We start from the raw sequence: 17,715 nt of genomic DNA, 5'->3' as shown, positions 1-17,715 counted from the left end.
AGACTAATGAAAATGAATTTTTTGTTTTTGGTGGTGGTTTTCTTTGCCAAGCAAGAGGCCGCCTTTTTCAAATTTGGCAGCTGTGGTGAGTTAGAGTGGTTTTCTCATAAGTGAAGTAGGCAAAAGATAGGAAAAGAATTTTCCCAAATATCATTATTAAAGGTTGTATGCACTTGAAATGTTATCAATTATAATTTATTGATTGTAGTCTTTTAACGTCATGACCCACATTACTCACAGGCTTTCAATGCACTGGTATTAAAGTGGTTTTTTTATCTTTGATATTTTTGTGTTGAAAACTAATAAAATAAGACATCAATAAATTTAATTAGTAGGTAATTGATAATGTGGCAATTTGTATCCGTAAACATTTTCAGTGGAGTTACGGTGAATGGTTATTTTTTATTATTTTTACAACTATTTAATGTATTAGTAGTACCCGTGGCATGATGGTTAGTGCGTTGAATTTTCGCGGGTACTGCCCCTTGCGAGGAATTGACAAATCCTTCAAGAGTAATTCTTGTCATGAAAAAGTGCTTTCTCAAACTAGCCGTTTCAGCCTAAAATTGTAGGTCCCTTCCATTCCTGACAACAGTACTCGCACACAGGAATGGTTGATAGTTGTAAGTCACTAGCCCCTGGTTCACAACGGACTGTTGCGCCACCCCATTTGATTTTTTTTAATTTAATGTATTAGCTTGGATTAAGCTGAGGTGTAAGAATGGAACTGAAAAAAAGCCAGTTTTTTCTCAGTAGAAAAGGCTACAATCAATCGAAATCGCTTTTTTGTCAAAATGTTAATTAAAATAGCGTTTAAGAATATGTGTACGAACCAGAATAATCATAAATAACCTTCTGTTAAGAAACAAGCTTCCAAGTCACTGAAATAGCGTCAATTTAATTCCTTTACCAAAGATAGCGTATTGAACCATTACTATACAATTTATCTTAACGGCCCTCACTTTGTTTTTTGAGTAGCTGTCAATTTTAAAAATGTTATTTTTCGAGACTTTTAACAAAGGAAAAATTGAATGATTAAAGGCACAAAAGATGCAATCAAAATTAGTCTACGAGATCATATGAGTCAACACTTTTAGACTTTTTTCAAAGCTCCACAATGTATTCTAGACTTTAATGGTAGAAGTCATGAAGCTATTGAGGCAATACTGCAGCAAATGTGTGAATTGTTTATGAAAAGGAAATGGTATATGTCCCTCTTTATATTGAAATAAACTTTCTTTGTTTCTATTTAGAAATACTCCTTTTTTTTAGAATTAAAGGGAAACCTCTTACCGAGAATCCCCGTGTTTGAATTTGATTCTGTTAGATTAATATAACACCAATTTCAGGTATCCACAACTTCGATTAGGGCAGCTTAAGCGACAGTTATAGCTATCATTGAAAACAAACATTCATTTTTTTTGACATTTATCATTGAAAAAAATGTCCTGATTGAAACCCACCGACATTTTTTTTACAAGAAATCTGTTATTGAAATTGTGTGAAATTGGAACACAAATCAGTGGAATGATTCGAACTTCCGTCCGAAAAAAAGAAAATACATTTGTAGCGAAAAATAAATGCGTAATTACACTTTTTATTCTTTATCAATTAGTATATTATTTTCATTTTTAATCAGAGGGATACACCGTCAAATACTATTCTTCAAATACCATTTTATTGTTAAATTTTGCATGTGTTGGAGTTCTGTATACGGTTAAACAGAATTCAAAAATAAGACTGAGAATGTATAATCGTTTTTATTTAAAAATATCAAATATAAGAATAAAATGACCAATTCACCATAAAATTAAGTATTTTTTATAACCATACCCTTACCCTTATATTAATATTAAATGACACATAAATGACATTTCGAATTCACCTCGAAACTCAGCATTTCCCCTCTTTTTTGACAGTTCATACTTTCGGTGCCTTCACACGTGTTTTATTTTTATTCAAAACTAATTGCAACTAACTTTTAATTTTGCCGATATTTAACAAAAAACTTCAACAAAATGCAAACTGACGATGTAAGAACAAATTCCAATAATTTAAACAAAAATAATAAAATTAGTGACTTACTCAGAATCCTATATAAAATGTGTTTCTTTTGCAGGTTGTTTGGAGCATCATCAACAAAACTTTCTGTTCGCACAAAGTCAAGTAAGTTTTGTGTGTTTAGAAATCGAACTTTTATTTAAAGAAATTACAATTATTTTCAGAACTGACACCCGTACATTTTGCCGCCATGAATACAATTTAACAGGTCTCTGCACGAGAAGAACCTGTCCGCTAGCCAACAGTCAATATGCCACCATCCGCGAGGAGAATGGTATCATATATCTGTTTATGAAGACCGCCGAACGTTCCCACATGCCCAACAAACTATGGGAGCGTGTCAAATTGTCACGTAACTTTGAAAAAGCCATCCAACAAATCAACGAGAATCTAGTCTTCTGGCCAAAGTACATGATTGCCAAAAACAAACAACGTTTTGTAAAGATCACTCAATATCTGATTCGTATGAGAAAGCTGAAGTTACGCAGGCAAAAGCTTATTGTGCCACTTTCGAGGAAGATTGAACGTCGTGAAGCGCGCAGAGAACAGAAGGCTCTTATTGCTGCCAAGATTGACAATCACATTGAAAAGGAATTGCTGGAGCGTTTGAAGAAGGGAACCTATCAAGACATCTATAACTTCCCACAGACAGCATTCAACAAAGCTTTGCAGGCTGAAGATGTGGACGATGAAGAAGAAGTCGAGGAGGAGCAAGAAATCGAGAAGGAAATGGAATTGGATGATGAAGTAGAAAGAGAGCTTAACATGGATGAAGAATTCGTTGAAGCCGATTCGGAAGATGATGATGACGATGATGAAGATGAAGTCGACGACGATGATGACGAGGATGTGGAAGAGGTTGAAAGTGATTCCGGCAACAAGGAAGAAGTAGAAATGGACAGTGATTTCGAATCTTCAGATGGATCTGATATTGAGGTAAGTAATGGCTTTGGTTTCATTTTGTGTTTCTTCTTTGAATTAGGGATTGAATATTCAGTAAACCAAAACCTTTAATCCAAAAAGATTTTAACAATGAATAGTATTTAAGTATGTGATAAATTCCTCTGGTTTGAGCGGACCATTCTACTGCTTTGATCATTTTAATTTACCTTTTACCTCTACGCAGCTTGTTAACTATTTCGTTTTATTAAGATTTCAACCAAAACATAAATGCAGCCAAATTTCGTAAACGTAACCGTTTTCGTAAGATGCAACAATTTGGAATGAAGAACAAATTTGTTTTCTTCCATTCAAGTGTTCCAAACGTTTTATAATGTAGACCCAATGCTTGTACACTTTTGAAATTAAGAGAGAAAGTTATTTAAAGCTATATTTCTTTCGAAGACAGTAAAAAACTTTAATTAGAAAATTCTTTAAGAAAATTGCCTTAATACTGTACGAAGCTTCCTGTGGTCAACTTTATTTTTAAAGTTCTTTTTTAAATATGTAATTTAATTGCCTAATCTAATCGTAAACGCTTACACTTTTTTGAAAAATAAAGTTCTGCAAGACGTATAAAATAAACTAGGTGACGCAACAGTCCGATGAGAACTAGGGCAAGGTTAGGTTAAGTTAAGTGGCTGTCCATGATGGAAACGGACATACTTAGGCCAGTTTAATGGCCCATTGAGGTACCACATGAATCTTGAGGTTTCCTCCTAAGCTCAATGGAACCAGTTTGAGTCCCTTACGAAACGTGAGAGTCTGATTATTCTGATATGATTTAGATCGTTTAAGCAGAATTCTTCTAGGTAATTCTGGCGTTTTTAATCTAGAGCTGGGTATGTACAGAAAAGGTGAAGAACTATTTCCTGCTCTTTCTCGTCCATAGAGCTTCTGCAAAAGTCATTTGAGAATACGCCTAGCCGCGTGGCGTGCTTTCCTATTAGACAGTGTCCGGTTATGACACCTATTATCGAGCTTATATGCGATCTGCTTAGAGAGAGCAAACACCTTGAACGTTTTTAATCCAGTGTTGGCCAGATGTTTTTTGTTACCTGACAAGTGGTGATGTTGTTCCACCTGTTGTTTGCCTTCTTCATAGCGTCTTGCATTAGCAACAGTTTACAAGTAGCGATTGGTATACCAGTATGTGCCAAACGTGGTAGAATGGGCTGCACTGTACCGTAAGTTTGTTACCTGGAATGTCTCTATGACCCGGCACCCAGCAAAGGTGAATATTAAACTGTTGTGCCATCTCCATTAGAGATGATCGACAGTTATGGACTGTTATAGAGTTTGTAGAGATAGAGTCAAGAGATTTTATAGCGGCCTAACTACCTGAGAAAATACGGATATCAGATGTTGATATCACGTTTTCAGGACAAGACTTCTTTTATCGCCAAAAGTTCCGCCTAATTAGAAAGGCGGAATGAGAGACTTAATTTCAGTCGTTCAGAGTACACAAGTAGGTCATAGTGACTTACAACTCTCAACCATTCCTGTGTGCGAGTAATGTTGTCAGGGATGGGGGGACCTACAGTTTTAAGCCGAATGGTTGATTTGAGAAAGCACTTTTCAGGGAGGGAATGAACCCAAGACCTTAGGCATGATATTCCTATGCACTAACCATCACGCCACGGGTACTACAAATGACGAAGTATTAATTTAATTAATGAAAGAATTAAGCTAAATGATTAAACAAGTGAAAAAAAAGACTCAATTTTTCTATTCATTGTATTTTAAAACGACAGAAAAATGACCAAAACCCCCTCCGGTTAAAATGTTTTTTCAACTAAAACTTTTGAAAAAAGATAATTTAGGTTAGGTTGGAGTGGCTGTCCAGATGTCATTGACGCACGTAGACCTCAAGGGTCCATTGTGATACCACTAATGAGGAGAGTAATAAACTTAAACAAACCATTTCGTACTTTTAATAAAGTTAGAGAGACGTTTTGTGTCAATCGTTGCCAGTTCACTGGTATTATCGAAGAAGGGATCACCGAGAAAGTTATTTTCTTTCTAATGGAGAGTGCTGGACATGTACATAGAAGGTGTTGTACTGTTTCCTCTTCCTCCTCGTCCATGCAGCTTCTACAAATGTCATTTTTGTAGACCCCTAGCTTCAGAGCATGTCTTCCTTTTAGGCAGTGTCCTGTTATTACTCCAATTGTAGAGCTTATACATTGTCTGCTCAGGGATATCAAGCCTTTTGACCGTTTTAAGTCTACCATATTTGCTTGGTTACTTGCAAGTGGTGCTCCTATGTTATGTTTTTGTCTAACATTAGGCAGAAGTGTTCCGTTTTTGGCGAGCTCATCGGCTTTGCAATTTCCCGGAATGTCTCTGTGGCCCGGCACCCAAATAAGGTGAATGTTAAACTGTTCCGTCATCTCATTCAGAGATGATCGACAATCGTGGACTGTTTGAGAGTTTGTGGAGACAGACGCAAGAGATTTAAGAGCGGCTTGGCTGTCCGAGAAGATTCGTATATCCTTGCAAGATATAACGTTTTCTTTTAGCCAGGATAGTGCTTCTTTAATCGCCATTACTTCTGTCTGGAATACACTACATTGATTGGGAAGTCTATATGATAGACTGAGATTCAGTTTTGTTCCGAATAGATAGCACTTCCAACTCCGTGATTGATTTTTGAACGTTCTGTATAGAAGTGTACCGCATCGTCGTCCAGGGGTCTCTCTTCTTCCCAGGAGGATCTTGAAGGGATGGACACATGGAAGCTTTTACCGAATACCATTTTTGGGGTGGTGTAGTCTAAGCGATCTGGGATAGATCTGAAACTGTCTAGAATAGTAGTATGTCCAGTATTGTTACTGTTCCATTGAGGCTCTAAGCCTCACACATGAGTTGGCTGCCACCATTTTGGAGAAAATGTCAAGAGGTGTTAGGTTTAAAAGCACTTTCAGTGCTGCGGTTGGTGTTGAGCGAAATGCTCCTGTGATGCACATACCTGCTGACCGCTGGACTTTGATGAGCTTATTTAGATTTACCATCTTGTCCAGTGCGGTCCACCATACGACAGTTCCATAAATGAGTATCGGTCTGATTACCGAAGTGTATAGCCAGTGGGTTATTTTTGGGGAGAAGCCCCATTTTGATCCTATGGCCTTTTTACAAGTAAAAAGCGCTACAGTAGCCTTTTTTACTCTTGCCTTCGGATTTAGTTTTTTCTCTTAAATGAGGCGTAAATATTTAGCTTGGTCGGAAAAGCTTAATAAATAAAGATAATCAGTAAACAATTTTAGAAAAAGTATATTGTAGGATATTTTATTTGCTAGAATTTTATTTCCAAAATTAAAACTACACGGCTAATGTAAAAAATATAAAAGAGGCAAGAGCACAAGACTTGTTATATCAAAGCAGACCTCATATTAGCTCCCTAATAGGTGTCCTTACAGGACACTGTCTTATAGGCAGACACGCAATATGACTTAGCGTAGCCTCAAATGACTTCTGTAGGAGCTGCATGGACGAAGAAGAAGAGGAAACAATCTCTCATCTCTTATGCACTTGCCCTGCTCTTTCACTCAAACGCAAACTTCATCTGGGGGACTACTCTTTTGATAATCCCAGCCAACTAGCTAAAAAGGATATTAAATATCTTCTTCGCTTTATAAAAAGCTCAAAATGGTTCTACTAGTTAGAAGTAATTTTCTAGATTCATGTGGTATCACAATGGGCCTTTCTCTTGGCCTAAGTGTGTGGATTTTAATCCGCAGCCACGTTAACCTAACCTAAGAGCACAAGAACTAAAGTGTTAAATATTGATTTATTGACAATTGAAGATGAATACGGTAGTTAAAAATCTTGTTTTCCTTCGGCTTTTTGGTCACTGCAAGTTTTTTAATGAAACTATAAAGTTACATTAACTTTTTTAACGTGTCAACGGAGGTTGCTGCCTTCTTGGTACATATAAGTATTTTGTAGACTGGTCAAAAACAAGATTTTTGTTGCTTTAGAAGGGAGGTCTATTTTACCTCGTTTAAGGGGTAAAAGCAATTTAACACAAAATATAAATTGCTTCTATGTTCCTCAAAAATATATTAAAAATAGTTGTGTTTGGTCAATTCCAATCAAAACAGATCAATTAGATCAAATTTAGTCAGTTCATATCAAAACCAATCAATTAGATTAAACTTAGGGGGCCTTAGTTTTCGTATACTACCCATAAAAAAAAAAACAATTCATCGAGCAAAATATTTCTAGTCTTCAATAATTGTTCACTAGTAATTAACTTGTATCTAGTATTTAAATGATTTTAGAATTTGAGCAATATTTTCGGTAAGTTTTTATGTTCCCACTTTTCTTGTCATGAAAAGTGCAGTTCGGATTCGGTTTAAAACTGTAGATCCCCTCCATCTCTGAAAACAGTACTCACACATAGGAATGGTTGAGAGTTGAAAGTCACTAGACCCTAGTTCTCAACGGACTCAACCCAATTTATTATTTTGGCCAATATTTTAAATATGTACATTTCGTTAAAAAGCTTAGTCCGAGTACATAATTTGTATTTATGGACACAAAAACCTGTAAACCATATGTATAAGGCAGTAACTTCAGTAATTGAAACACTAACATCATGGATGGAAAAAAAACTCTCTTAAAATTATACACATTCTACTTTTTAATTCGATTTACTCCATTCTGATATTCGACATTGGAAAGTATAGCATACTTTCTTTTAACAGTATACATTTTTTTTGTCGAGCTAAACGTTATATTTTTTTTAAGTCAATCTCTAAAAGTTTGAAATTAACCAAATTGTTCAGCCATGATTAAATCCATAGTACTAACTTCTTTTCAAAGATGGTTTAAGTTGTAAGTTGCAACAACGGTCATAGAACCAGATACGATAGTTTGCCCTTTATCTTCTACAAAAAGAAGAAGAATAAATAAGGGCATGAATATTTAAATTCTTGATGATATAATCGTATAAAAATGTAGATGTAAGACATTTTTTATTCGAGTTTTCCAATCCAAACTTACTTACTTACTTACTTACTTAAGGTGGCGTTACAGTCCTGTGTGAACTAGGGCCTCACCCAACAAAATCTAGCTCTGTCCCAAGCTAGATTTCTCCAGTTTCGCGCTTCAAGTTGGGTGAGGTCCCCTTCCACTTGTGCGCGCCACCAGATCCGCGGTCTTCCTCTACTGCGCTGTCCTGTGGGTGTGGATTCGAAGACTTTCCGGGCCGGAGCATTGGGTTCCATGCGCTCTACGTGACCCAGCCATATTAGTCGTTGGACTTTTACACTTCTGGCTAAGTCTACGTCGCTGTACAGCCCGTACAGCTCGTCGTTCCATCTTTTCCTCCATTCCCCTTCGATGCATACGGGACCGTAGATCATACGAAGAACTTTTCTTTCGGATCGACCCAAGGTGCTTTCATCCGCTTTTGTCTTAGTCCATGCTTCTGCACCGTATAGAAGGACGGGGATGATAAGGGTCTTACATAGCTTTACCACTCAATTGCTTTCTTAGTCCAAAGAAACAGTGGTTAGCAAGAGTTATTCTGTGTTTGATCTTAGCGATGGTGTTGTTTTATGCGTTTACAGCGGAGCCTAGATAGACGAAGTCCTTGACTACCTCCAAGTTACGTCTGTCGATGGTGACGTTTTAACCAAGACGTCGGTGTTGTATGTCCTTTCTTAACGACAGCATGTACTTTGTTTTGCCCTCATTAACCGTTAAACCCTTTTTTGCGCCTCAATACCCTTAAAAGCCCCATTGACATCACGCTGAGTTCTTCCGATTATGTCAATGTCATCAGCATATGCTAGTAATTGGACAGACTTTTGAAAGATAGTGCCTTTAGTGTTGACGTGTGAGCTCTGCACTATTCTTTCAAGCTCGTCCCTGTAGATGCTGTCATATGTCGATTTGGGTTTTTTTTCCAGGATCTGCTGTAATGTGGTACTTTAATACACTCCCTAAATCCAATATTTTAGCCCATTCTTCTGTTATGTTGACTTATGTTATTATTATTTCACAAACGATCTCTGTTTAACATTCACCTCTGTTGGGTGCCGCTCAACAGAGACATCACAGGTAATTCTAGAGCCGATGAACTCGCTAAAAATGGAACCGTCATGTCTATTTCACCTCAAAGGGAGGAGATAGGTATACCGATAGCTACATGTAAACTTATGCTAAAAGAAACAGCTTTTGCGATAGCAAATTCTAGGTGGCACAATTTACCAACATGCGCAGCCACAAAACTCATATGGCCTTCACTGGACCTAAAGCACTCTAAAGACTTTTTATCTCAAACCAGACTTCATATTAGCTCCCTAATAGGTGTCCTTACGGGACACTGTCTTATAGGCAGACAATACGACTTGGTGTAGCCTCAAATGACTTCTGTAGGAGCTGTATGGACGAAGAAGAAGAGGAAACGATCTCTCATCTCCTATGCACTTGCCCTGGTCTTTCACTCAAACGCAAACTTCATCTGGGGGACTACTCTTTTGATAATCCCAGTGAACTAGCTAAAAATGATATCAAATATCTTCTTCGCTTTATAAAAAGCTCAAAATGGTTCGACTAGTTAGAAGTAATTCTCTAGATTCATGTGGTATCTCAACGGGCCTTTCTCTTGGCCTAAGTGTGTGGATTTTTAATCCGCAGCCACGTTAACCTAACCTAACTGTTGAAAAGGGAAAGATATCACCAAAACACACAATCTCCAAGACCAGATTCTTTATTCGCATGCGAGGTTAATTGTTTCTTTTATTTGTTTTTTTTTTTTTTTTTTTTTAATAAATTTTGTTTTCATAAATCTTCAAAGTACATGTTCTATCTAACTTATAATGTCTTACATCTTAAACCATAAAAGGTAAGAAAAATGCCTTTAGTCCTAGGAACTATACTTACAATATAAATTGCTCTTTTTATTGTATGTAGGTTTGAGTTTTCAATATGCCTACGTATCTACAACCGAAGTTGGGCTCGAGGGTATATTGATGACCATTCCTAGAAGCGCGAGTATTACTGTTGAACTCTTTAAGGGGAGGAATTCAGCTGGCTATTTCTCTAGAGCATAAACCATTAAAATAACAGTAAAAGAGGCTGTGACAAAAAACATTTCGACGATGTTCAAGTGACGTAAATGATCTTATGATGGTAATATCACCAATCAATCCAAATGCTCTACGTTCAATACTATCCAAGAGGCTTAAGTAACTTTCGGGAGCACCATCCCTTAATCTCGTCGAACATTACTTGCCCATTTGCAGATTTTTTGTTGTTGTATAGAATTCAACTTTATCACTTCAACCACGTCTAAGGTAGAGGAATCAAACATTCAATTTAAAGATTACAACCAAGAAATTCAAATAGTCCTCATATTTTAAAAAATACTGATCATATGTCAAACTAGAATTTAAAGTTGCAAAATTATTGGTTTCAAAAATGTTCCTTTTAAGTCGATACATTTATAATAACTTCGTATTAAGGTCCTAGCTGGATGTCTTTAGTTAATAAATGATAGTTAAACCCATAGTAAATTTATAGATGTTTCCTATGTCAACATTTGAAGCTCAGACTATTGTCTACTTTTCTTATGTATTGGAATGTTCACTATTTGAATTTTTAATAATTATACTAACAACTTTTCAACCAAATTTCTTGACCTCTCCAGATAGCATACACTTGAAAACAAACAAAATTTTACATTTCTAAGTTAAAAATGTTCTTTCTTTTAAATTTCATCAACTCTTCACAAAAAAGAATTCTAGAAATACTTTAAAACAAACATTTTTATGAACATTCAGAAAAGTGAGAAATTACGGTGAACTTATTAACAAAGTTCTAGACTTAAACCCATGTTTAAAGCAAAGGTAGATTTAAACCAAGATTCCTCAGTTAAATTTTTAGTTTTTTATGGAAAATCCTGACAAGCAAATTCACTTTAAAATGGAGCAAAATACCTGAGGTCTTAGATACTTACATTTTATTTCATTTGATTTGTTAACATAATAGGGCTAAAAATACACCTTCTTTTCATTTGATTTGTTTAAAATGCCGAATATTTTTTTGTTTAATTTTTATCAAAACCCTCATTTAATAGAAACTTCAAAAATTCAGAGTATGGTTTACTTTCAATAACAAAAACCTTGCTGACCAATGCTCTAAAAGATCACACAAGCACAAGGTATTGAAAGGCAATGAGTTGACTTTTTAAATCACAAAAGACACAAAAAAAAACTAAACAAAAGTACTTGCTCGATTGACCTGTTTTGATATTTGTTTTGCAAGTTAAAAATTTGTTATTATATTTATTTGGCAAATGCTCTTAACTTTGAATCTTATTATTACTCATAATATTAATGATCCCAATGAACTTTGCAAGTTCGACTTTTAGCTTACATTCACCAACTGACACCCTCATTGTGATGGTAATAATATATTAGGAATTTAATAACTAAGCAGTAACCTATGTATGTTTTCTGTTAGAATGATTTCAAATTAAATAACCTTGAGCTGTTGTAAACGAGTTTCAGAATTATTTGACCTCCATAAGTAAGTTTGGAGGGTTTGAAAAAAAAAATCGATTGCAAACATCAATTAGTTAACCATAAAAGATACGATTGATGACAAGTAGGCCTTCTTAAAGCCAAAATTAAATCGATTGTATTTTTTTGTATTTCTTTCTTACTTAAAATCAAAAACAAAACAAACATTTCCAGTGATTGGGTCTTCAAACTAAGCGTGCAAATGAATTTTACAAACAAAAATTGTAACTAAGAAAACTATTTGAGCGTGTAATTATTACATGTAAAATATAAAGATCCCACCAAAACTGATAAGAAACCTCCCGCAAACTTGAATGCGTTACAAAAGTCAATATTATTTTGACGAACTTTACAAATTCGTGTAAACCTTCTAAAGATCCAAGAACTATCTATCGAATCACACTTTACCATCACTCATCCCACTGAGCATATAATTTAGACTCTGATTAAGAAGAGCACTGCTTTTAAATAAGTTACATAATTTCACGGCCGACAGCTTCACAAAAAACCTGTCATTAAATAGCAAAATTTACTAGCAAGTAGTAGCGGATTTTTTTCCAACTCAGTACCTATAACTAAAATGAAAAAAAAAATATGAAACTTTGCTTCAAGCCTGCTTCTTTAGATATGTACCTACGTATGTAGGTATTAAGTGTTTATTCCTCATGAATTATTCGCATATAAATTTCAATCACAAGAAACTCTCCCCCACTCTCGACTGACAACGCGAACGAATAACTAAAGAAGCTAAATGTTCCGGCTCAAATGATATGATATTGTAAACGCTTACAACTCGATTCATCTGTTTTTTTTTTTTTTAATTTAATTTAATTACTGTGATTCTACTATCTTATCTTTAATATCGTTTGTATTAACAGAACACGCTTTTCAACGTACATATATTCAAAAATTAAATTACGCAACCGTTGTTTACATTTGTTCTCATTGTACACTTACTCGCTCGTATTCTTGTTTTGAATTTCGCGCATAAATGTAAAAATGTAAAATGTAGATCAGCACCAGTAGATACATAAGTATGTATCTTTTCACATTCCTTTCGATGCTAAGGTCATATAATTCGACGTGTCGTCGCCGTTCTCCATAGCCGTCGTCGTCGTCTCCAGCATCATCTTCTTCCAAAAAAGGAGCTAATTAATCGCCAGTAGCGGCGCGCTGGCGGTTGTTACTTGTGTGACGCTGGCTGTTCCATCAGACATAACTACTCTCGATTTTTTTCTTCTCAATAACTGACTGAGTCACATAACACCAAAACATTATAGCTTTCCGACATTGTGCTGCTATCGGGAGGCTTAAACTACCCACTGAGCATTTTACCATTGCAGTCTCACTAAAGCTCCATTGTGTCGATCGTCGTGTTGTTTCTGTTTCTGTTTTTTCTGTAAATCGGCTCAGGTTAACTTTTTGTTCTTTCTTTTGCGATCTTCCTCAGTCTCGCTTTAGTGTCGCTTTTAAATCGTTTCGAATTCAACTGGCCTGGCCAACAACACGTTTTAACCATAATTGCTTTTTATACTTCTTTTCCGGTATTGTGCGCGCGCATTTTAATTCGCAGTTTATTCTATGTTTTGTTATATTTTTGGCTCCCAGTTCCCAGCTGATAGTTATCACACGGTCAAGGTTAAACCAAGTCCAAGACATACAGAGAGAGAGAGTGAATTTAAATTAACACCGGCTTCAGTGTGACGCATTTGGTTTTGGCTATTTTGAATTTGTGTATTTCTTTCTTTATACCTTGTTGTCTTGCCCAGCCCCCCTTCTGTTCCCTATTCACATGAAAGAAGAAATTGTTATCGTTTTGTCTTATTTAATTTGTATTTTTTGTTTGAATTCAATTTAATTGTGATACCTATATATTCAGGATAACGGTGTTGGTGCATTTGTAAAAAGACCCAAGGATATCAGTGATAAAAAAGATGCTAAATCAAGAAAAGATTCTACGACAAAATCAACAGCATCATCAGCAGAAGCAGCAACAGCTAGCGATAGTAGAAAAATCGTTAAGGGCAAGCGACGACTTAAGAAACCCAAAGTGGAAATCGAATATGAAATGGAAGCTGATGCCCCGGCACGGGAAAGGATACATAAGTGAGGTACAAAACGTGAATTTGTATAAAATCTACTTTTTTTTTATGAACACAAATAAATATAGACAAATAATAATTATTTTAAAAAATAAAACAAGAAAAGAAAAAAAAAAACATTTTTGTTATGTTGACTTAACTGTTTTCTTTATTTAAAATGTTTATAGTGCATAAAAGATAATTTTATTATTCATGACTGCAAATGGTGATTATTTTATGATGTGAATAATTTGTTTAAATTTAAAGGACTGAATACATTTTTAGAGGAATTTAAAGACAAATTAGGTTTGTATAAAATAATAAGAAAAAAACATGCTATTAATAACAGAGATTAATTTGTTTACGATCAGAATGTTTTGTTTCTCATAACAAAAAAGAGATTTAGTTTAAAAAAACCAAATTGTTGTTAGGTGAATGAAATGTTGGGTTGTTATTGTGAAATAAAAAACACATTTCAAACGAATTCCATAAAATATCCGGATTATTTTTTAAGATTGTTTAAGTTCAATCAAAAACTTACGGAAAATTTGTTTGACTATTTTTATTTGATGTCCATTCCGAATACAAACGTCTTAATTAAGTTTTCTGCCTTGAAACAAATATCGGTTAAGAGGGGACGAAGGCTTTAAATTTAACCCAGTGCTTTGGGTTAAAATTGTGTGTAAATTGCAAATAAAAACTCATGGGAAATTCACGAAGGAAGAGTATTTAGTATTAAAATTACGAGCTGGTGATAGTAACTTATAGATCCCTTACGCTACATAAACATGTTTTTTAAACGTGTGTTTCGCTACGAATACGAATACATTTACATCATAAGCCCCGAACGAATTCAAGAAAGCATTGGCACACAGAAATACTAATTTCGGAGTTTTAAAATCAGCTGATATGCGTCAAAATAAGAAAATTAAATAAAAGTTCGTTTTCATCTTTCGATTTGTTCTTGTTTTAATTTGTTTTTGTCTTTAAAAATTGATAGTATTGCCGTTGCAATAAATGAAGAAAATACACGAAGACTGGATGAATCATATGATTGACGCGAAGTGGTTGAAAGACGCCTTGGAACATTTCTCACATCAACTACGTCTGATGACATCGAAACATCGGCAAGTTAGTTCTCTTCATAAGGTTCATTTGATTCTAAAGGCTCGGAGGAATTTTCAAATCCAAAAGATTGTGGATCTTTTATTCCGCTGGTCAAAGTTCATTCATTCTTATGACACCTTCTTCGAGGCTGCTAAAAAAATGCATTCTATTTGCTCCGCCACCTGTAGCTTTGCATTCTTTTTTGTTCTCAACCATTTTTCTCTTGATTTATGCATTTCAATCTATCCACACTTAAGAATTAAATTAAATTATAAAAAAGTTTGGACTAATTTATTCAATTTACTTTTTTCCAGCTAGAGGTGTCCTTAGAGGTCTTTAACTATTTAACTCTATTTTTACTGCCTCCCAAAACGAATTCACTTCCTCCATAGGGATTTTTGAAAATCCTTGGGCAATTTCAAGTTTTTCTTGAAGACTTTTCATAAAGCCTTTCGAATTGAATTTTATTTGTGATAACTTTATTTGCCCTTCAAAAAAAAAAAAATAAAAAAAAACATAGGTAAACACTTTCACATTAAAACAATAGTAAAACTTGCATGATTCTTTTCACATATTTTATTTTTATTTAATTTATCTTCGCAAGATTAATTTTTTGTTCGTTTTAAAAACTCCGATCAAAATAATTGTTCGTAGAAAAAACTGCCAAACTTCCTATTCATTCGGGGCTAGTGATACCAATTTTCACGAACTCCGAATTTCGTAGCAAATTTTTTTAGTACGACGGGACCAATGATACAATTATTCGGGGTTCGTACTACGAATCTATTACGACGGGGCCTGTGATAAGTCTGATTAGTTGCGTGACGTTTTTCAGCGGAAAATTCAAAGGTTGCATTCACAAAGCTAGTGGCTACGTAGTCAAGGGATTCTGATTGGCTAAATCTAACTACAACAGTAGTTGAAATTTCCCCTCCGACGTAGTGTAAACAATTCGGCTACAAAGTTAGTGAAGAATGATTTTGACGTTTCACAATCAGATGCTCGGTAGACCACATGAATTCAATATGAAATAAATTGTTCATTTTTTAGATACTTCTATAAATCATTAAAATTGTGTTTTAAATTTGATTCTATTGAATTTAAAAACTCGAAAGATAAGTTAAAGTTATCAAATCCAAAATGTTTCCTATTTTATATATTTGCATTTGTCAATAATATGACAGTTCCAGATTGACTAGCTTTGTAGTGTAGTTTGACTACGTAGCCACTAGCTTTGTGAATGCGATCAAATAACAGAAAATAATTTGTTATTGACTTGGAAACTTGTGAAACATCATTTAATTTTTGTTATTTGTATTTTCACTCTTCCCTTTAGTGTTTGTATGCAGACAGTTATCAGTGGTTAAAATAAATTTTGATATTTTCTAAAAAAGTGTGGTAAGGCGTTTTTTCTTTGATATCCGAATGTCACGTTACATATTATTCACAAGCTTGTCATTACTTATTATTTGTGATATAAGAATACCACTTAGCTGCTACAACAATTGTATGTTTGTAATGCCTTTTTACACGAAACCCAAAAATCGTTCAAACCGAACATTTACACCATAGACAAACCATATAAAGACCGGAAACAAATCTGTCATTCTGGTTTGCCTACAAACTGAAACGTCTACTTACACGCACCCTTAGGTCTAACATCAATTCACCGCTGCTAACATCAATTCACCACCCTCTAAAGTCAATTCACCACGAAAATAAGGAATAGTGCTGAGAAATTCTTTAGGGGTGGCACCTAGTGGCTACGGCGACATTAGCTATTGCATTTTTTGGGAAGAGTACGATAGCTCAGGCGACAAAGTTTGATGACGGATTTGTATAGAACAGTTAAAAACAAGTATTTTTTACTACGGGAGCGTGTCTGTTTCCCCCCATTTAGGAGGTAGGGACATTTTAAAAAAATATGTAACTTAAATGGAAACAAAATAATGGTAATACTTACAACTAAGTTTTATAAATTTTTCAAAGCCAACACTTTTGTCTATTAGCTTTTTTTGAAATCAAGTCAAAACTATGCAAATTAGAATAGTTCCTTGAGATATTACATTTTTAAATAAATATTTATTAATCGAAACATCTCAGATGCCAACTTAAGACAAATCGAAAAACATTTTTGCTGTTAAGTGTCGTTAAATATTGTTTAAGAAAGACCTTATGATTTCTTATACATGAATCACTTATTAAGAAAACAACATGTTCCTACGCGATTCTATTGAAATGTAACATAATATTTAATATCATATTTTATGATCGAGAGGATCGTGCTTAATGCTGCTTATTATTATATTTTGGTTCATATTTTCTAATTAATAAATTAATAAAAAGCACCTCCGAGTGAGTTCCAATGTTCGCATTTTCCTATCGAAAATGTTTAAAAATGCAAACATTGGAACTCATTCGGTCGTGTCCTTGGTACAATAATGTACCTACAGGAATGGTTTATACCTTCCTGGAATCCTTGAAGTGTGAGTAGGAACTTTGCGTTCATACTTTTTAGTAAAAAACAAAACAACTTAAAAAAGCACCTCCGAGTGAGTTCCAATGTTCGCATTTTCCTATCGAAAATGTTTAAAAATGCAAACATTGGAACTCATTCGGTCGTGTCCTTGGTACAATAATGTACCTACAGGAATGGTTTATACCTTCCTGGAATCCTTGAAGTGTGAGTAGGAACTTTGCGTTCATACTTTTTAGTAAAAAACAAAACAACTTAAAAAAGCACCTCCGAGTGAGTTCCAATGTTCGCATTTTCCTATCGAAAATGTTTAAAAATGCAAACATTGGAACTCATTCGGTCGTGTCCTTGGTACAATAATGTACCTACAGGAATGGTTTATACCTTCCTGGAATCCTTGAAGTGTGAGTAAGAACAATGCATTCACACTTTTTTGTAAAAATCTAAAAAACTTTTAAGAACATGACCAAGTGAGTTCCAATGTTCGTATTTTGCGGCATTTTAGTAAACAAAACAA

The 17,715-nt window shown here is 34.7% G+C and overlaps 1 protein-coding gene across 2 annotated transcripts in view; it reads left to right on the top strand.

Moving 5' to 3' along the window:
• Positions 1 to 1,919: 1,919 nt before the first annotated feature.
• The window catches only part of LOC129947775 (protein MAK16 homolog), a 39,280-nt gene continuing 23,484 nt past the window's right edge, over positions 1,920 to 17,715 (top strand). Inside the window, exons 1-4 of one of the 2 annotated variants that reach the window (XM_056058471.1) lie at positions 1,920 to 2,033; positions 2,120 to 2,166; positions 2,226 to 2,997; positions 13,414 to 13,645. In XM_056058471.1, coding sequence (XP_055914446.1) covers positions 2,019 to 2,033; positions 2,120 to 2,166; positions 2,226 to 2,997; positions 13,414 to 13,644 — 1,065 coding nt within the window. In that variant the 5' untranslated portion in view covers positions 1,920 to 2,018 and the 3' untranslated portion in view covers position 13,645. Of the gene's footprint in view, positions 2,034 to 2,119; positions 2,167 to 2,225; positions 2,998 to 13,413; positions 13,771 to 17,715 lie in introns of those variants that run through there. The other variant, XM_056058470.1, reaches the window with a different exon arrangement.

This window comes from Eupeodes corollae, chromosome 2 (assembly GCF_945859685.1).
Source record: "Eupeodes corollae chromosome 2, idEupCoro1.1, whole genome shotgun sequence".
Lineage (NCBI taxonomy): Eukaryota > Metazoa > Arthropoda > Insecta > Diptera > Syrphidae > Eupeodes > Eupeodes corollae.
This window is presented reverse-complemented; position numbering and strand designations above follow the sequence as displayed.